This window comes from Pyxicephalus adspersus, chromosome 1 (assembly GCF_032062135.1).
Source record: "Pyxicephalus adspersus chromosome 1, UCB_Pads_2.0, whole genome shotgun sequence".
In the NCBI taxonomy this organism is placed as follows: Eukaryota; Metazoa; Chordata; class Amphibia; order Anura; family Pyxicephalidae; genus Pyxicephalus; species Pyxicephalus adspersus.
In genome coordinates this window covers 117921659-117943562 of record NC_092858.1, presented here as the reverse complement: position 1 = coordinate 117943562, position 21904 = coordinate 117921659, and the positions used below count along the sequence as shown (strand labels likewise).

General features: G+C 35.7%; 1 protein-coding gene across 1 annotated transcript in view; it reads left to right on the top strand.

Moving 5' to 3' along the window:
- The window catches only part of PLXNA2 (plexin A2), a 182476-nt gene that overhangs the window by 91769 nt on the left and 68803 nt on the right, over window positions 1-21904 (top strand). The window contains exon 5 of the mRNA XM_072411934.1: window positions 20546-20646. Within this exon, the coding sequence (XP_072268035.1) occupies window positions 20546-20646 (101 nt within the window). The remainder of the gene's footprint in view (window positions 1-20545; window positions 20647-21904) is intronic.

Here is a 21904-nt window from a genome sequence, read left to right as displayed (position 1 = left end):
AAAACACACAACCAGATCCTGCTCTTTTCTCCTGAACAGTTATTAGCAGCTGCTGAGCACAGGAACATGCAAGCCCCTTACCTCAAACAGCTGGTGCACTTTGCTTTGTGACTTTACAGCTGCTTCAACAAAATATGCAGTCAATACATAAGGAAGCTTGCTTCCACTTATACAGATGGTTAGAAAATGAGGAAAAAAGCCAAAGCAATCATTCCAAACTCTAAAATGCGTAAAAGGCTTACCTTACTATACATTACCCCAGATTTTGTTTTTTGTTGTCGCTTGGTAGGTTGCAGTTAAGTGATCAATAAGTGTTCTAGCCTATAGGTACTCCTATGTGGGTTGGAACCATACATTTAGCCTTACAAATTTAAACCATATACAATAGTGTGCAGTAAATCAGTCAGAAATCATGCTTAATCACTATACACTAGCTACCACAAATCTGTCTATACATGGCTGCTATGAGCTGCTGTCTGTTTTTTTTTTTAACTAGTAAGGATTACAGCAAATCAAAGGTTTACAGTGATACAAATGAGTACTTAAGGATTCAACATGAAATTCATACAATAGTTCCTTTGTTTATTACAGTGTTTTCTGGCCATTTTTAAACAATACTGGACTAGTCTTAAACAAGATTGCCTGGGTAAATTAACATAAAACAATATTTCCCAAAAGCTGTTCTTCAAATGGAAAGTACTCCAAGAAAGTTCTAAATGGCTTCATGAGCAAGTTATAAGCCTGGTCACCCATGTTATGCATGGAAAAGGTGACAAGTTTCAATGCTTGCATGAATTTATGGGAACATTTCCACATATGTCTTTTAATGTGCCTTACTGAACAAGTTGCATCAGAAATCTGACTATACTTGGCTGCTATGAGCTGCTGTCTGTATTTTTTTTTTTTTTTATCAACATTTATCGAATATACTTTTCAGGTTTTTATTTTTATTTTTTTGTTAAACTGTAGTGGCTCCTAACTCCTAATGCTTAGTGCGTTTGTCAACAAACCGAATATCTAGGTTATTGTGACATTGTGTTCTGACAATCAGACTGTTATATATACAGACATTCAAATAAGTATATATGGTACACTATGAAGGAGCACACTTACATATCAGTTTTGAATGGGAGGAGAAACTTCAAGCAAAAAAACAAAAGTGGTGGTGGTGGAGATCTGGGTTTGAGAAGTCAGTCCATGTTGCTGAATAGACTGACTCCTCAAACCCAGCTCTCTGCTACAAGGTTTTTTTTTTTTTTTTTTGCTTGGAGTTTCTCCCCCCTTAAAAAAAATAATATGTGTGCTCCTTCATAGTGTACCATATATACTTATTTGAATGTCTGTAAACATGGATACTTTGAAGATTTTTGCTATATATATATATTTATCCCTAATTGAATCTTTGGAGCTTTCAATGTTATCAACTAGGTTACAAGAATCTTTTTATTTTTTTTATTCATTTTTTTTTTATTTGGCAACTAGAGATACATATGTCTGATAGATATATATATATATAATCTTATATGCTTGCTCCTAGATATAATTCTTGCTGGGTTTACCCTGCATGACATAAAAAAGTATGTAAAGTCAATATCTTTTTGGAGCACTTTTGGGTTACTAACCCCCCCCCCCCCCCTCTCTTTTCTGCTGGTTAGAGATGTCTTTACTGCTAGTTACACTGGAATATTGACATTTTATGGTATGTACTTACATGGACAATTCATGGTATTCTGTTTTGAGTTCAAATATTATTATATATATATATAATGTGAGATCTATTTATATGAAATTGTTAATCACATGCCCATTTGTATTGTATTTTAGTCCGTCCAGTTTATATACTTTCATGTACAATCCCTGATGAAGCGGATCATCTTTGCGAAACGCATCGGATTGTCAGAACTTGTCACAAATAACTTAGATATTCGGTTTGTTGACAAACGCACTGTGCATTTTAAACTAGGGTCTCCTCAACACACTCACCAAACTGTTTGGATGATGCTAGTCCAGACCTTTTTTTATATTGATGTGGATCAAGTTATCCCTTTTTAAATATTCTGTGTTATAATAAAAATGTATTTTTTTGTATATAATTACTGTGTATTTGTACTGCCTTTAAAGTCCTGGTAGCATATTTGTTCTACATGTTCATTAACCAGTGATGGACCAACAACATAGTTGTGACATTGTACTTGTCAAGTTTGCAGGTTTTTCATCTGCAACCCCTACTTTTTTTTACAGGGCTGCATAATATGTTGGTGCTTTATGTAAAGCTATCTTTGTATGTGAGCTTTTTCAAAGAATAGCTGTTCTTTAAAAATTCAAATTAAAAAATAAAGCCTATTGCCTCTGCCTTTATTTTCCCTGTGCTGCGAGCTGTATGTGCATGCTGACCCAGGCTTATTACCTCTGCCTTTAGTTTCATTATGCTGACAGCAGAATTTACACTGACCCAGACCTGTGAAGACAGCTCTTGATTTGCATTTCGTTTGTCTGTATCTGTTACTGCAAACAAGCAATAAGAACAATTAAGACATCTGGCAGAAAAAAAAAAAAAGATTATTTTTATGCTGCAATGCGCTTAGTGCAGCTCACAAATTGGTAGTAACAGGCAGTCTCTCCATATGTTTAGGTCACATGTTCCCATGTATCCCTATCCTATGTGATTTCAGGCATCCAATTTTGAAAAGTAGATTGTACATCCAGAAGATTCCCTGATAATCTTCTCAGCCATGGTCTGGAAATTTGTGCTATCTACAGTGATGCTGGACTTTTGCAGGGAATAGCAGTTTTTGGTTTCCACTTATTATGTTAAGTGCATTACAGTAAAGAAATCAAAAGGTATAATGGCTAGTGGTAAATTTACAGAGATGACCTTTGGCCATTTTCAGAGCAGTTACCAGCAGCTGCCGATACCATGTTTGTTCAGAATGTATTTTAGTGTTTTCAGTGGTTTTGATAGGTGGTTGTCAGGCAGTCTTCTACCAGCCACATTCGCCCCATGAAATTTTTTTACACTGCATGCAACTAATGTGATTAGTAAATGGTCATTGCAATGGTCATTGCAAATTATGGCAAGTATAGGGGAATGTTTATTATTTTAGTTTTAGAAACATTTTTAATTGTTGGAGTAGTGTTAAAAATGTACTTTTACCAAGAATTCTGATATAAGGTCGAACACATAAGAGAGTATATTTAGAAATCCATGTCTAAAATATAATAATGGATATTGCAGAAATTAGGGGCACTTAATCAGAATCCTAAGTTTTGGGTTCCTAAAGAGGCAAGAATCAGCAATGAGTAGTCTTCAGTATTTGAAGCAAAAGACAAAATGAAAATGAGTTGTAAGCATGACATGATGCATCATGTAAATGTCATTTGGTTATTATTTATTCTACAGTAAAATCTTGCTGAAACATAAGAAACATTTTACTAAATTTTACAAGAGAGCAGAGGCTTGAGTTGTGAGATCCATATTACATATTTATATACGTAAAATATATTAATTTATCTTAGTATATTTGATACATTACACTTACATGCTTTTTTGTACAAGACAATATTATGGTCACACAGAGCAAAGTAAATTGTTGCCTGTTATTTCCCAAGGCAAATAAAATTTCTGCCATTTTTGAGGATCACTCTAATTGAGACATACCAGACCACATTGTGATTTCCTTGTCAACACCCAAGACACAGACAGCAAAAATCATTTGAGTAGAGAAAGTAAAGTTTTTTCTAAAAGATCACTAAAGTTTAAAAAGTAATAGACTGTTAAATACATTTATTAATAAACCAAAATTTCTGTAGTATGTTTGTGTTATTTTTTTTTAATTAATGCGTATAACCTACAAAGAGCAGTGCATTACATTGAACATTGTACTGATTGGCGTCACTGATAAGGGGTGGGAGTTTGAAGTACACTAATTAGTAAATATACTTATCAGGTTTTTATTTTTATTTTTTTGTTAAACTGTAGTGGCTCCTAACTCAGGAAGCAGGAAAAGAATGTAACTGCTGCTTCTTTCTACAGGTTCCCTGTTATACAGCTAAGGTTAATCAGCTGGGTCACCTCACACCAGCTTGTAAAACAAGCAGACCATGAAACCATAGCTTCTCCTATTTCCAAATGGGCTTTACAGTATCAGATATGATTACATATTTCAGTTTGTCACTGTCAGTGTATTAAATTCTTTGTTGTTAAATCACTTAAGGTCTATTGATATGAGAGTTTGGATACTGGTTTAGATAATATGCTCAGTCCAAGTCTACTATACTCCAAGGCTAGTCATTTACAGATGTTGTGTTTTTTGTAGAATGTTCTTTTTAGTTCTTTTTCTTATTTTCTATGAGAAAACACAGAAGTTAACCTTTAGGTTTAATGTAAATCATAAGGCATGTGTCAGCATAAACAAATCTCATTATTACTTGTAGTAAAACATACCCATTTCTTGCTTAAAAAGTCAAGGTATTGTAAAACTGAAAAGCCAAATGCACCAGAAAAAATGCATTATAATTGTTTATCTATTTTCATATTTTACACATAGCACTGCCTTGTTTGATAGTGCTGAAGACCTGATTTTTTGCTGCAGCATTTAGGTGTTATTTGTAGGTCTTCTCCAGTTGTGCCATGGTACTTGCCAAGTAAGCAGGTTTGTCATCTCCAACCCTACATATTGTGCAGTGATATTGTAATAATGCAATAGGCTGTTCCACTTTGTGTATCTCTCTCCTTTAATAGATTGTATACTGTTCTACTTCTTATCCATTATACCCTAAATGTAAAATTTACAATTCACTCTGCACTTTGGTGCATTGCATTAAAAATACTGTATGTTGCATGTGTGTGCATTTCCCAACAATGGATGTGAAGGTACTGCACATTGTGTGATTGTGTCAGACCTACCTTCTCCCCAGGCAAATCAATGAGAAAGAAAAGGTTGGTTGACAGAAGTCAAATGGAGGTTAAATTCCCCTGTCAATAAAATGTGAATGATCTCAGCTTTTCAAAATAATCTAAAACTCAAGTGATAAAAGCAACAGAAAGCAAGCTACAGTCATCCAAAGCACATCAGCACAGGCCCTTATATAGGGATATGATGGAAGTCTAAAAACAATGAATGGAAGTATAACACAGCAAGGCCAAGACCTTCACTGTTCTTTAGCTGGAGCACTACCTTGCTTTCCTGATGGCCAAAACCTCCTCAGGGCTGATGATGAGAGGAAAGGGAAGATAAAGGGCCAAACTGTGAGACATAACTAGAAATGATGCTTAGCTGTTCTGTGTGCAGTCTTGTGTCACAGACATTTATTCTGCTCACTATTTTCTGTAGGTAAGAAAGCATTGTTCTCTGCAGGATCTCCTTCTACAGCAATTCACTTTGGCACGCTTTGTTGCTTTAGTGTCAGGATACATGCTGTGACCCTGCCCCTACTTATTAAATGTCAGTTGCAAATGACAAACGGAGGCTATGGGCAGGTTACTCGGACCTTTGATAGCTGTTAGTGATATTCCAGAGTGAATCACTGAGGACCAGAAGATAGCCATAAGATAATGCAAAATGTGCAGGTGCTGACATAGAATTGGCAGAAAAGAGCAGAGCCTGCCCTCATTTTTTAACACCCCTCTTTCTCTAACAACATCTTCTACTTGGCAATATCAGAAGAGAGAAAGAAGAATATTTTTCTTTTCCCAGCTTTAGTTTCTTACTGCTATTTGTAATTGCAGGAAGGGCACAACTGACTAATCCAATCAATTTTTCAATTGGAAATCAATTGGCTGGAAACCATAAAACACTGCATACACTTGTACAATACTCCTAAATATGTGCTGATATGCTAGCTGGTAGGAGTGTACCTGCTGTGCGCAAGTTACAATTCACTATACATTTGCTGGATGGATAGTAAACATAGCAAGCCCCTTTATGTGATGATTTTTGTCTTGGCTGCAGTACTAATATATAATAGTTCAAAGTGAAAGCACTTTCATTCAAAGTTTACCAACACAGCAGAAACCTTTACAACCCATCCAGATGCGGGAAAATCGGTTGATAAATGTCAATTGAAAGTCCTTTTTTTAAAAAAATATTTTCAGTTCTTTTTAAGTATTCTATTTTATCAGGTTGATTTAAAATCAGAAGCAATACATCCGCCTGTGTGCACCAGCCCTAAGGGCCCACTAATGCCACACCAATGAAAAGCCAACCAAAGCCAAAATCTAGTGTTTTCAAAAGGTTCAGTAAACAACATTGGGCAAAAATGGAACAAACTGTTTATAAATGCAGCGCACCAAACCTCACACATTCTGTGAAAAAAGTGTACTGTAACGTTGAAAAATGTAACGTTGAAAAATGTATGTCATATCAAGTGCAGGGGTTGTCTTGTGGGTGATCTGTCCCTAAACTTCAAAGCTCATTTTATTTGAAAGCAAAAAGAAACTGGGAATAGTAGATTCTGATAGTGTCAGTGGGTTATGTGCAAAAAACATGGTCCCATATTCAATTTCAGAGCAGTACTCCACACATGGTTTCCACTATAATGCAGGGATTCTGGTATATGTTGTTCTTCCTGCCATGGGTGTTAGTCTTAGACATAGTCTTACACATGATTGACCCTCCCTGAATTCAGAGATAAAAGAGATGTGAAAAAGATTGCAATAACATTTGACATATGCAACAGGTAATCTGTACACCATTTGCTTATCTGCACTTTATGTATTCAATTACAGTATTAACTTGATTGGAATTAGAATTTGCCTTGTCCAAAGTTGTGTTTAGTTTGGCTTTCAGTATGCAGTTGAAATACACACACCCAGCACTTCAGCCACACATATCTATATAACCAAGGTATAGATACAGATGTTTCAAAGTTTAGCTCTAGGGCGTCCTATGTCACCTGTCTTCAGCCAGGTATAGATCTCTTGTACTCAGCTGCAGAGCAAAGCAGAAAAAACAATAGGAGCCAATCAATTGTGCTACAAAGTAAGGAGCTCATTAACCTGCTTATTCTTTACCTGACAATCTTAGGACTGGGTATACAGAAATACATATGCAAAATATAAGTATTCTGTGGCAAGAAAAAAATACCAAAAAATGCAAATTCTGGGTCATGCAATTCTTAAAATATAATTGCTTGAATTCCTCAATTGAGTACATTTTTAGTCACATCCCCACGGTTTAAACACTGATGTTCCTGGTTTGATCATTGTGAGAGAATTATAATTAGCATTGAAGTTCTAGGAGAACTAGGAATTTGCACCTGAATATGTTTTGAGTTTTCTCGCCCTATCAGAATGATAAATTAGCCATATAGGTATAGTCAATTTAACTAGTGCATATGCAGTAAGATGCTTCTAGGTTAAATATGAGCATTGAGTGCCTTTGGTACAGTTGATGTGTTTACTTGATAGTGTTAGCAAGCTCATTTGTTGCCTAGAATTACACTTTAAAACAAAATGCCCATACAGAGAAAGATGAGTCTGTGTGTTAAAAAATATATGCATGAAGAAGTAAAAGAAGAGGTAAACTGGTGAACTGGTGGCAGTTCCTTTATTATTTATAACCCATAGATAGATAGATAGATAGATAGATAGATAGATAGATAGATCTTTACATTCATCAATCTTTGCCATTCATGACTTTGTAATTTTATATTGCTTGCCCTATGATCTGGGTATGACAACATTAAAAATAAGCTGACCAAGAAGTACATTAGCTCAGAGCAATAAGATTGGAATGTATTAGGTCTGCAAGGTTTCATTAGCTGTGGATGACGGCTAGTTGCTTTCTCACCCTGGAGCCTTTTCAATTTACACTTCCCTTGCAGTCTGTAACAGGATTTTGCAACACCTTCTATCACTCACTTCCCTCTCCATCAACTGCAGGGTACTTACAAATGCTTCTCTCGGCTAAGGGTAAGAATGTTACATATTTGCTTCAAGTAGATATTAAATTATTCTTTTCAGACACAAAAAGACACTATGGGCCCTTTTAAAATGGAGATCAAATGCAACTCTCAGCACTGTGCAGGAAACCATTGAATACTCAACATTTCACTCTTATCTTACCTTTTTTAAAATGCAGGGTGCAGGGGCCCATGGTGTCTCATTAAAATGGTGTGGAGAACACTTTGCCACTAATGCTGTCATGTTCCAGGTTTCCTTCCAGCACCATTTTTTCTCCATCCATGAAAACCCAAAGGGCTTGGCTTGCTTAACAAACCTGGAGCAATGAAAGCCTAAACACATGTATAATGCACACATAGCTGTTATAAATAATTTTTAGTAATATATTTTAGGCCATATTGTTGCTTTACAATCAAGCCCCATCAATTGCCTTTTTTCCAACCAAGTTACCATTTAAAATTCAGGTAAATTCTAATCACTTAATTTTCGCTTTTTGGCATTTGCCTTCTGGAAATGTTTTTTCCATGGAAGGAAAATATTCCCACGACATAATCAAATTATAGGTTGATTCTCAGGTATACGCAAAACAGTGTGCTGTGGACATTAAAGCAGCATTGAACTTGTAACAAACAAAACAATGGCTTTTCAGTTATTAGGAATTACTAATAGAATCCTTATATTCCTATGCATCTGTTCTCTTAAATGCTTTGCAGCAGAAAAGTTTCTATCCCTCTCGATCACCCAGTGCTCTTATGTCAGTTGTGGGCAAGGGAAGTGTGCAGGAGTGATGGCTAATCTAAACCAGAGCCCAATTACAAAGATAACGCTTGGCTTGGTAGGAGAATGGCCAGCAAACAGACTACATTCCCCATACTTGGGAGGTGCAAAAGCCCATTCACCTCCATGCTTAAATGGTGGCAAATGTGAAATCTTCTCAATACAATATGAGAAGCACAAAGTAGCAGGTAAAATGCTAATAAATTGTACTGGTACACTCCTTAAACTGGAGAAACTCATGCTATATCGACATTTAGTCCACAATTTTGCTTCCACATTGAACTCCACTACTAATGATGTAATCTGCCACAAGCAAGCTATACAAACAAAAAGTCTTCTTTTCACTGGCAAGAAACATAGGTTCATTGAAAATCAGTAATTCCTTACCAGCACACGCAGCGACAAGAGTATTTGTACTCCACCCATTGTCAGGATACTCATGTGATCCACACCTGGGGCATCCAAGGACATCCAGCACTTCTTTTAAAAAGCTTACACTCTTGTGCTGAAGTAGTTTATCAAAGTGCAAATTCAAGATTGTGCAGACTAAGTGGGGCACATGCTTTAATTCAATTATTATCTCTAAGTGCAAAAAATTGCTACCCGGTAAATCCTAAATTTGATTAGCAGTCTGTGCTATTTCATTGTAAACTATGTGGCCCAGGGGGGAAATTAGAACCTCTATGGAGGTGATTTAATTTTGTACAAAGATACTGAGCACTCTACAATATGCATACAGCCTGGAATCCTTCTCCCTATCTAACTACACATTGCTGCTCTATTTTTGCTGATTTTTAAATATTTGTTTCTCTTGTGTGGAAAATGTTTTTTCGGTAAATGTATTTGTCTGTGTACATATGTCGAAGTGATCAATGTGCAATTGTTGCATATATTCATAATTTCTCTCTTTATATCAAGTGTATTTGTAAATAAAGGTATTTGCATTTTTTACCTATTTGTAGTTTTATATATGGGATATTGTTTTGTTTTGTTTTGGTATTGTTACTATTAAAAATCCCATCTTTTTTTCACCGGATTTCTGGTGACTTTAAATTGTTTTACATAAACTCAGAGATTGGCATCTTTCACACACAATCCAATCAGGGAAACCTTTGCTGAAACTCCCTTTTCCTTATAATGCTAATACTCGGTGACTGTTGAGCTGATTTTCTGCCTTTATTACTTCAATGACTTGAGATGCAGATAATGACTTGAGATGCTGACTGAGATGCAGATAAGTATTTTTGACTAAAGCTACGTACACACTTCCAATTATTATTGTTGGAAAACGAACGACGAACGATCCTGCACGATATCTACGAACGATCGTATAGCACCGATCCTGCACATAGAGATAACGACACGATCGTTCGTAGATATTGTACACACAATAGATACGATCGTTTGAACGATAGAGGAACTATGTGCACGACAGGAAAGTGAACGAGCGTTCGTTCATTACGCATGCTCAGCCCATGGACGATCAACGAACGACCGTACACACGAACGATGTTCAACGATCGTCGCCCAATCCGATCCGCCAGTCCGGTCGTTCGTTTCCAACAACTTTCCTCGTTCGTCGGCGTCGTTGGTTACTTTTTTACGAACGATTTTTTGCCCAATCGATCGTTCGTCGTTCGATTGGAACGATAAAAATTGGAAGTGTGTACGCACCTTTACTTGCTATGTGCTTGTTTTGAGTCAGTAATAAGGAAAATGTAAAATTTAAAGGTCAGACAAATGGCAATTTCAGAGGTAGCCTAACCATTGCAATTAAAAATCTTTGTACAGGCTTTTGAATTTTACAATTAAGCAATATGTATAGTTAGATTTAGGTTTAAATGCCTTGACCGCCTTTTTTTATAAAACCTTTTGCAAACAGAATTTTTGGAAAGTTTGTACGTTTGTTTTCTAAGTCAGTCGCTGTTCAGCAGACAAGGGATAAATTCAGTAAGCTGAAGTAATCAATCCTTGTTAAAATGACAAAAGGTTATTGAGAAGAAAAAATTAGATCCGATAAGGTAACAAAAAAATATAGACAAACTCACAGAGCATTACTAAAGGCTGCCGCTTTATAAATGACTGCCATCTCCAGTGGCAGGAGATTTGCATTGGGGCCATTTTTCACACCTAAGAAGTTTAGTATATTTTCCCTTTTGGCCTTGCACTTGAAAATATAAAGATTAGATGCTTTGAAAAGATTTATTCTTTATGACCTTGGTAATGATGCATAATTGGATTTCTGAGCCAAAACCATTGGCAGGTTCCCTAGTGTCCGTTATGGATCAGTCCATACTATGACAAAAAGTGAACCAAGGGTAGTGACGCGTTTACCAGCATCCATAATTTTCTCTTTAACCACGCGGGCTCTCGTGCCTTAACACCCCTTATGGATCAGATTAATTTTCTTTTTTTATAGCAGGGGCCTGTTTAAATACTGCATACATTTTTTTTTATTTAGGTTTGAGCTTGCAATAGTTTTTTTTTTTTTTTTTTATTACAATGTAATCTGCAGACAAAAGATCTGTTTTTTCATGTTTATATGTTTCTGGTCCAAGCATTGCAAATTTTCACATGTGACTGTGGGAAAAAATAAACAAATGGTAAATAAATATTTATAGATTACTGTCGAAAAAGGCTTTTAAGGGTTCACTTGTTTGCTATGGGGGTTATTAAGGGATTAAACAGGAGGGAAAAACAAATTTATATTTGTATATTTATGTCAAAAGCATATCAAAGTTTGCATGATACCCTTTGGTCTTCACACAAATGTAGTGTGCACTAATGCCACTTCGGGTGCTTGTAGTGTGTTGCCATTTTTGGGTCACTATAAGCAAGCTGGCAATGTCTACTACTCCTGCTTCTGAAACAAGCATCATTTTTTTTTAATATATTTTTTCTTCAGGGACTCATGCTGCCTATTTTGTGCCCTATACAGTTATTTTTTTTTATCATAACCGTAAATTTTTTATGTTGGATGATCATTATCAAATGTGCTTGTTTTTTGCTGGTTTATTAACTTTTGTTCTTTGATATGCACTGTGGGACCAGTTTGTAGAGCAAATCATAGGGAACAACCTAGGCTGACAACACTGCTCTTCCATATACATTATGCCGAAAGGGACATACACATTGTGCACTAAACACACACATACCTAGGTTGTCTCTAAAACCCTCAACCCCAGAAAGCTTTTTCCTCTCCCCACTGTGCTTCTTTTTGCTCTGTCACCCTCCTATCCATCTGCTCTGGCTCATGGGGCATACACTCCTCTTCCTAGGACACCTGCCATGACTTTCTCGGGCTCTCATCCCTGTTTTTGTACTCTGTGCACCAAGAGATGGCACTAAATCTAGCAGATGCATTCAATCAAAGTAATTTGGCTACTGACGTGGCAAGATCTTCCCCTCTCCCCTGTGCCGCCTTGCCAATTAAAGCAGCAGAGAAATGAGAGTTGACAAAGACACAGGCAACAACAACAACAACAAGCCACTTAAAATAGTCAGCAAATCTCAGCCTCTCTTACCTTAACCCCCCCTGTGATCCCCCTATCTATGGGACTATCTATGGTATATCCTGTGGGGCAAATTTCCAAAATGCTTTTTTTTTTTGGGAAGGAAAATATGTGGATAACCAAAAAAACTGCATATTTCTGCTTCTGTCAGATAAATAAACATCTGCTTGGCTTTGGATTGTTTGTCTACTTCTTGCCCTGAACTCCAGCCCGTCTGACTCTGTCACAGCATCAACCATAACATTTCTAATTTCCAATTACTCCTGTTCTGTTGAAAATCACAAAATAAGAGAAATATAAGAAGAAGAGAATAGAAAAAAACGTTTTTTCCCAAAGGAAACTCAAATAGCAATAACAAAAATATACTGTAGATGGAGGTTTTAACCCTTAAACTAGGATAGAATTATCGATTACAGAATTCTTGCTCATAGATACTATACTATGGCCACCTCTTTTATTTTACATAACACAAGCCCTTTACTGAGGTTCCTTCAACTGTGCATTAAGCAGAAAAATATTGGCTATTATTTATAGACTGATATGAACTGCAAGATTATATCCTGTTTCTCTCGTCATACTACTTTACTTCACTTGACAGAAAAGAAAATAATTTAGGTTTTCTTCAGTTTTTTCTACCATGAAATAGGAATAGGAATACATACAGATTGGAAACAACCCAACTAAAGTTGCCACTAAGCACATTGTAGTCCTAGCCATACCAAATGGCTGCTGTCTAACAACTACACTTCAATAAAATATCAAAGGCTTAGAATATTGTCTAAAAATATTGCTTTTTAAAACACAGAATTTGCACATATCCTTGGGCTATTGCTCCAAATTGTGTGCTTGTATAGCCTTCTGCAAAGCAAACTAAATATCTTACGCCATATTTTTTTATTGTATTTGTCTCTAGTTTCCACCTCTGTGGTTCTGTTCTTTCACTTCTAATATGTTAATGTTATCTTGCTAATGTTATTGGTTAATGCAACATGGCATTCCTTGATTGTGTTCATTAGTTTGGAGAGTGTTGTTTTTTTTATGATTCGTAACGATTTGCCATTAGATTCAGATCACTGATCATTTCTGCTGCCTTCTTTGTATTGATCGAAGAGAGTTGTGCCTCAGTTGAGGCTCAAGGCTTCTGTTTTCTGTCCCTCCAATCAATGATACTAGTTTCCCCTTTTAAGGCAGCCATTTGAAGAGCAAAAATACAGGATTGGAGCACAGCTTTTAAGGACATTTGTAGGTTTTGCAGATGGAAATCAGCATTATGTTGCCTAATCTTTACACTCTACATTTAACTCAACAGTTTAAGTCAGGGCTAGGCAAGAATATTCTGAACAATTGCACACATTCTTTACAATCCAGATTGTGGTTATAGTTTGACTGCCTTAACATTTGTGATTGTGCAATATCTCATGTACAAGCTTTCTGGTTACATTGATTTTAGGATCGGAAATATGTAGGTTGAATTTCATAGTTCTATAAACTATACATTTTTATTTCAGCATTGGTAAAAATCATCCTTTATTAACTGTATATTTTTTATTAACTTATTTTATCCTTTAACTGACAGTTACAGGTGTTTGGTACTGGACTGAATAAAGCATAGCCAAAGATGAAAATACAATACTCGTCTGTGTTTCATGCTTTTGCTAATTTAATTAGCATTATAAAGATGTCCTGTGCATGCATTGGTTGCTAAATTGCAAACAAGAGGATGTCTTTGGGTATACCGGCTTTTTCTTTTTTATGACATTAGGACACTTGTCTCTTTAGATGCAGAGCTTGTTAATGACAGCATAATAAAAATGATAAAATGTCTTTTCTACAACGTCTAGATTTATTACTCACACTAATTGCGTTAATACCTTTAATATTCTTCAGTCATATCAGTATTTAAACATCGAATACATCCACAGCAGGATATAAAGAGAAACCTTGGCCATGTTTATTACGCTTCACAAGCAAGACAGTTGGTAGTTAGGCTCGTACTGGACAAGATATATATATATATATATATATATATATATACACACATCACCATCCTAGGAAAAATGGCAGAATAACGGTCAATTAGGTCCCCATCATGTTCCTAGCATGCTTCACTCATGCATCACCCCATTTTTCCTCCAGAACTGGAAAAAGAAAGCCCAGTGTCGGGCCACATACATTGACGTGGATTACTTCTCTTCTTTTCAGGACAGCGTTAGTTAAAATGTTGGTCTTTTAGTGCTATGATATAGGAGTGGGGGGATGAGTCACTTGGTCACCCATACTTAAAGGTTCTGTGTATTTTAAAAGGAATGGAAAGATAGGTTTGTATGTTTGGTTAAAAACAAAAGTGTTTTTTGTGGAGACCTTCAAATACAAAATGTATGCATGTGTAGGTGACAAACTTGACCAACTCAAAACGAAATGAATTTGGAATGAAGGATAATTGGTCAAGACGCATAACCTAGACCAATTGGCAGCATTGCTAATATGCTTCTAGGTCTAGTTGTTCTGTAGTGACTGAGATTGTTTGGCGCATTTGCTGGTATGTTCTTTCCTGGTTAATAGATGATTGCTGATTGCTGCTTTTTGTATGTTTGTTCCCTGTTGCCAACATTGAAGGTTGTTCAGCCAATAAACCAGCTACTTGGCCCAAGCTGTAAACTGCCTGGCCAGCCAAATTACTCATGCACATACATGGCTGTGTGTCTGAGTTTGTCATTCAATACTGATGGCAAGGGGCCAGGCTTTGAGTACAATATTATGCCAACATTGAAACAATACACAGTTATCCATATTCTGTGCTCAAATACGTTATTCTATTATGAAGTTTCAATACATTGGCATAGAGAATTTGAATATTTTTAGTTAAAAGAAACAACCAGAGTGTACCCATACTTTAACATAATTGTATGCTGAGTTATTAATAATATTCTTCGAGGCTATGAGTAAGATTGACAATGTTGTCTGACTCAGCATTGTGTTTATATTTAAAGGTGCAAAAGACAAATGTTTACTATATGATGATAATAATGATGACGCTCTTTATTAGGTATGTTAGAAGTCTTTTTTAATTTTTATGGTGTGATTAGCTTTGATAAATCTTGCTTCAAACAAGACAGATATTTAAATAATCTGTGCTAGCGAAACAGCATTATTTTTTTTATAAAACGTTACAAATAATTTTGTAAATAACACAATGTAAAAGTGTATAGAAAAAAAAACAGTTCTTAGATTAGGAAAAAAAATGAAGCTACTAACACTTTAACGTCAAGATAGATAGACAAGATACACAAGATAGATAGAAGACTTCAAATTAGATGAGGGGCCAAAACCCTGTAGGCACTAACTATCCTCAGGCAGAAAATAAGCACAGGTGGAGTCCCTTAGGTAGGATTTATCCAGGATAAATGACAGTGGCACTAAAATCCTTGTGTATGTTATTAATGAGTCCCCAGTGAGCCCGTGTTTAAGACTGCCTTAATAAGCATTCCACAACTGTGTAGGTGTTTGCAGAATGCCTAATTACTTCAGCTTAAACTCCCAAATTGTTCCAAGTGCTATATTTTGGATGAAGGGCAGAGCTGAACACCAAGTTACAATTATGCTATAATTAATTTTCTAAAAGGATTGGCTGAACTGGCTGCAATTGAACAGGCAAGTAAGCTAATCATTACACAGTAGACAGTTGTGGACAAGTCAACAAGGAGCCCCTATGAAGAAATTTTGTTTGCATATATAAACAAACACACAAAACAGTTATCAGTGCATACAAAGTCTAATAATTTATTTACACTTAAATGTAGATACAAACAGCAAGAAAATAATAAACTCAAAAAGCATTGTGCATGTTCTATTTCTAACGTTAAAAAATTTTTATTTTTAATTTACCAAAACCATTAAGGGCACATGGTACACCAGCGTAATACATATAGAACAATTGCTTATTCTATTTAATGCACCTATTTTATTTTAGGGTAAATTGATTCATTACTATCCGTACATTATTCATAGCATTGTCATTAAATTCCAGTGTCACCCTTAAATGTATAAATGGCCAAAACACTGAAGCTGAGGCAATTGTTTTTTTGGCCTATGAAAGTATTGCAGAGCAGACATTGGGGTTAGGTGGTAGATAGTTAGGCGTAGGGGTGAGGTCAAAGTAGTCCAAAGAGGAGTGAACATCAGATTTAAAATACATTGTTGAAGTGCTTATTTAACAAGTATTAAAACTACATGCAAATATTTACTTTTCCTGAGGTCAAGCTCCGACCATCATCTTCCAGCACCTCGAGTCTATGTATTGGTCTCTGTGACTTCCTAGGACCAGCTGTGGAAAAAACACAGGGTCAAGTAAAAATGCCAATTTCCTGTCTGTATGCTAGAATTAAGTGATAATTGTTTGCATAGTTTCAATATTGACTCTGTATTACCAAGATTTGTAACTTATTACATTTCTAATAAAAAAAATAGTTTTGTACCCCCTGTAGTCAACGACTGCTGGACATCATTTACTTTATTCATGTTTTTTGCATAGAGTACAATTTTTAGTTTATTGTAATAAAACAAAAATCAAAACAAGTTTTGATTTAACTGACAGAGCTAGATTTCCCATTAGGTGTGTCAAGGCCCTAATACTTCAACTTGAAAAGATTTTAAGACACACAGGCCCTGATTTAATAAAACTCTAAGACTGGAGAGATTACACTTTCATTAGTGAAGCTGGGTAATCCAGCAAAGGTGGAATTGATCTTCTAAAAGTCATTGGCTATTTGATAGCTAATATTTTCAATCCTGGACCAGATCCATTCCAAATTTGCTGGATCACCCAGCTTCACTGATGAAAGTGTATTCTCTCCAGCCTTGGAGAACTTTAATAAATCAGGGCTACACAGTCTTTTGACAAATACCGCTTGACACTACTGAAGGAGTACACTGTAATGATAAATAAGGCGAGCAGTGTATTTTAATAAGATACAGGTAGTGCCCGGGTTACATACAAGATAGAGACTATAGGTTTGTTCTTAAGTTGAATTTGTATTGTTAGTCGGAACAGGAACATATTATTAGGCAGCATGGTGTCAGTTACTGTATAAAATTCTCACTGTGAGTTAATCACAAACAAAGCAAAATAAAATCCTTATAGAGCCTAGACATTCATTAACTTCCGGAGCAAGCTGTGCTTTGATATGCAAAAAGAAACAACTGCAGAGTTTGTCTTGGTCATTAAAGAGTTACAAGAGGCTGCAGAAAGAGCTTGGATAGACTTGTATAAATATTAAACAATTTACACACTGCTATGACTTTATTTAATATGTTTTTAATAAATACCTTTGTTTAACCCATTTTCCTAAAAATGTTTAGGTATTCCATTTATATTCCTCCCACCAACCATCTATTGCTACTGTTGATTATTGGACAAAAAAGGGTAGTTTTGTAAAGTTTTTATTGTGTATGTAAGCTGCCTCTGACTTTTAAAACTAATAGATGTTCTCCCAGGCATAGAAAGAGACAAGTGGAAGATGCTCATACAAAGGCCACATTGGTACATGTGTGCAATTCTGTATATTAGCTTCAACACTTTTAGTCTCTATACAGAGTACAGCTGTTAGGTGAATAGATGTATTACTGATTGGGCTCAGCTGAGACCGGGGAGGCTTCAGTGACACAGAATATTGGTGTATGACCAAGCCATTTACTATTAAATGGAGGTGAAACTTAAAGCAGAACTAAAGTGAAAATAAAAAAAGCACGCTTACCTTTGATCCCGCAGATCCCTTAATGGCTTTGGACCTCTCCTCAAACCAATCCTGCATCGTCCTAAAATTTTTCTTCCTCTCGGCTCCAGGACACTGCCATCTTCAAAGTTCTTTTCCAATCTTTTTGCTGCATCATCAGATTTTGCACTGTGCAGTTGCGAGATTGGATGACGTAGCCCGCTGTAAAGGGAGGAAAAAGAAAGCCTATCTCACCGCACATGTGCCCTTAGTGAAAAAAAATCCCCCTTCTGCACATACCCAAGATCGGGCATGGGCGGAGGGAGCAGCCAGAGCCTCCTGGGATGTGTGATGTAGGTACCCTGGGAGGCTATGCGCTCCCAATTAATTTGTATTACCGCAGCGATTAAGACCTAAAGAGGCTGGGCTGCACCTAAAAAAATATATAAGTAACATTTTTACTTTACATATAAAAGTTTTATGTAAAGTAAAAATGTTGAGTTTAGGTCTGCTTTTAGATTGCACCCATAAATATGTATGCTTTAGCATGTAAAGTCCTTTTGAATAAAGAATAGGGTGTAAAGTGAAAGGTGCATCTGAAAACCTCAAAATGATGCTGGAACACACTACTTTGATATGCAGTATATACCAGGTTTGAATGGAACCCTTTCCACCTAAACATACTTGGGAATGGCAAGACTTGTGTACTTATGTGACTGCATCTCTTTATGATATTCTTACAATAGATACATTTTTTCTTTCTATCTTCACAATAAATTACAGAATTGTGCATACTTACTGCTGCTTGTGAATATATGTTACATTATTGTGCAAAACTTAATAAAATTTTGTGTTAAAACGCAGCTGTTTTGTGGCTGTCCAAATCTGTATCTGGATATTGAGTTGAATGATATATTTATACATTTATTAGGACATATATAAAGCATTTCATTATGTTTGTAGTCTGTACATGCATTTCAAAATGCGGGATCACATTTAGAAACCGCATTAAAGGGAAGAAAAGAAAAATGGTTTGAAAGTGTCATTAGAGGCTACATTAAAATGTGATTTTAAGAGAGTTTTTTACCCCAACTCCCTCAGAGGATTTCGAGACTTCGAGTCAGTGACTGCGAAATCCCATTGCAAAGTTCATCAGGAATCGTGTTCCAGCTGCTGGAGTGATAGATAGGTTTAATTACACTGAATTACTGCGGCAAGAGCTGCTCTGCTCTCCCCAAAGTCATTAAAAAGAAAGGATTTTTCAGTGCCTAGTCACTAGCCAAGGCTGGCGCTTACAAATGGAAGTCTAGTGGTTAGTGACATGCATCTGGGCCAGAGGTCAGAGGGGCTACAACTTATCATCTTCTGCTGATTTCCTGTAATTCTTATCTTACAGCTTGGGGGCTGATCTGAATCAGCTTTTCACTGGTCCACCCTAACAAATACACATTTTATTTCTAATGTCTTTGTAACAATGTCTACATTTTTCCCTGTGCCCTATAAAAGAAAAAATTATTGAGAATTCTTTGCTTACATATAAAAAACAAATACACAGTGTTACACCACATGACTAATTCACATTTAACAAAGCAAATACATCATTTTAAGTTGCAGTGGGTGTACCACTAGGTGATAGGTGACAACTATGTTACTGTTACATTTATAATTGTGTGGAAAGAAAAGAAATTTGAACTCACTAAATTTTATATTGAAACTATATAAATACAGTTTCCCATTATTATTAATAATAATTAATAATGATATTAGGGAGTCTATAAATGTAAATAGTAATTATAGATATTGTTTTGCAAAAAAAAGTGCTTGCTTATTTATTGTAATTGAAATAGGCGAATGTACTTATTAAGTCTTTACATGTAATGTAACAATCTTTCATGTTATAATATAATGTTATTTGTGATAGGAGTGTGAGAATAACCACTGAACTGTGTAATCAATGTTTATGATATAAAGGGTTGTTGGGAGGTGAGCAGTATGAATGGTTGTTATGGTATATATCAGCTTTAAGGCCAGTTCCTACAGCCAGTAGCTGTTGGCCCTGCTGTGTACCTTGGTAATTGCCCCGAAAGCAGATGTTGGCTGGCTTGGCCCTCTAATGGGAAACATTATCTTGATATATGTATAATGTTTTATTTAAATTAGACTAGAATCCCATGTGTGAAAAGGAAAAAAACAAAAAGTCAGTGTATGTACATTGTTAGAAGTTTAGCCCTGTTATTGCAGATCTTGAACTGCTTTTGTTCTTGAAATATTATGATACAAAGAATTTGTACTATAGAGATAGGAAGAGAAGACACCATAAAGTGTATCCTCTACTATACTATCCTACAGTATATAGTGTATCCTGTTTTGTACCAACACACTACCTCTATTAGTTGATAATGCTGCCACTTAATGTAGATGCAGCGCAATAGGTGATTTTGTAAATGCTTTTTTGGTTGAATGGGCACAGATCTTTTTTTATTTACAAAGTTAACATATAAAAAAGTTTTTTCTCATGTATGATAATGTAGTATGAACACATTGATAATATATTTTATGCTAATCTTTTAGGTTTTTTTATTTAAAACAATTCTTGCAACTTTTTGTTACCATTCACCATTTTTTGTTGTGCTTTGTTTCAGGTGTCCAGAGTTCCTGTAGAGTTGTGTGAGCAATATACAACATGTGGGGAATGCTTGAGCTCTGGGGATCCTCATTGTGGCTGGTGTGTTTTAAATAACATGTAAGTACATATGCTTTTACTAGTCACATTATCTAATAATGCTTTGGTTTAAATAGGAATGTAATCACTGTCTTTCCCCAGTCTGGCCAAGAATTCCATTACAGGACCACTATTGTAGCAAACAATGATAACCGTATTTATCTACATGTAATAATACTACCCCGGTATTATGTCCATGTATCTCTATTTAAAAAATGGACCTTATTTATTAAAGCTCCCCAAGCCTGGAGAGAATACACTATTTTTATCAGTGACGCTGGGTGATCCAGCAAACCTGGAATTGATCTGGTCCAAGGTTCAAAACATTTGCTAGCAAAATAGCAAATAACTTTTAAGAAATCCGTTCCAGGTTTGCTGGATCACCTAGCTTCACTGATGAACGTATATCCTCACCAGCTTTGGAGAGCTCTAGTACATCAAGCCCAATATCTTAAACCAAGGACAACCATTATTATACTGCATTTTAATAAACTAGCCACCATGAATGTGGTGGCTGCATTAGTTGCTATTTTTGAGAACGTTTTAGGAACTGGTCAGCTACAACATATTAACTATATGTTTTTGAGTTTAGGTGTACTTTAACATATTTTAATTAGAGTACATTTCTCTTTAATTACATGCACTTAAACAGCATAATGAAAACATAACGGTTTTATACACTCTAATATACCTTGTCCTAACTTTTGTGTGCCTTATTTTTGCTAAGCAGCTCGAACTGCAATAAATGTTGGAAATAATTAATTTCTAAAAAGTGTGAAATTACCAAAAAAAAATATATATATATAAATATAGTTACAATTATTACCTTTTAGCATTTAGCGACCTACCACAGGCCCCCCCCCCTTTGACACTAAAACTCCCTGTAATTCTAACTCTTTCTTTTATAACTTTTTTTTAACATACTTACTCAACCAACTTTCAGTAACCTAGCCTATCAAAGCTCCACCTCCACTTAAGTTTTGTGTTATCTGGCCGGTATCCCAGCAAGGTTATACGAAGACAGATCAGGCATATATGGTGTGCTATATCCAGGATATATGAAGTTTATCAAACTCTCCAGATTGCTTTAGTTCTTAAAGTATATAATACAACAATGTACATGAAAATATTCATGCTTCAGTATATTTTATCTGTCAAGTGCAATAATTTGGGTATCACGTTTTTAGAGATAAAGACAGTTGTTTTCTATAAACTGAAAAGAAAGGTGATAAAAACCCGAAAAATTGCTTGCATCGAGCTGGAGTTACAACCTCCACTT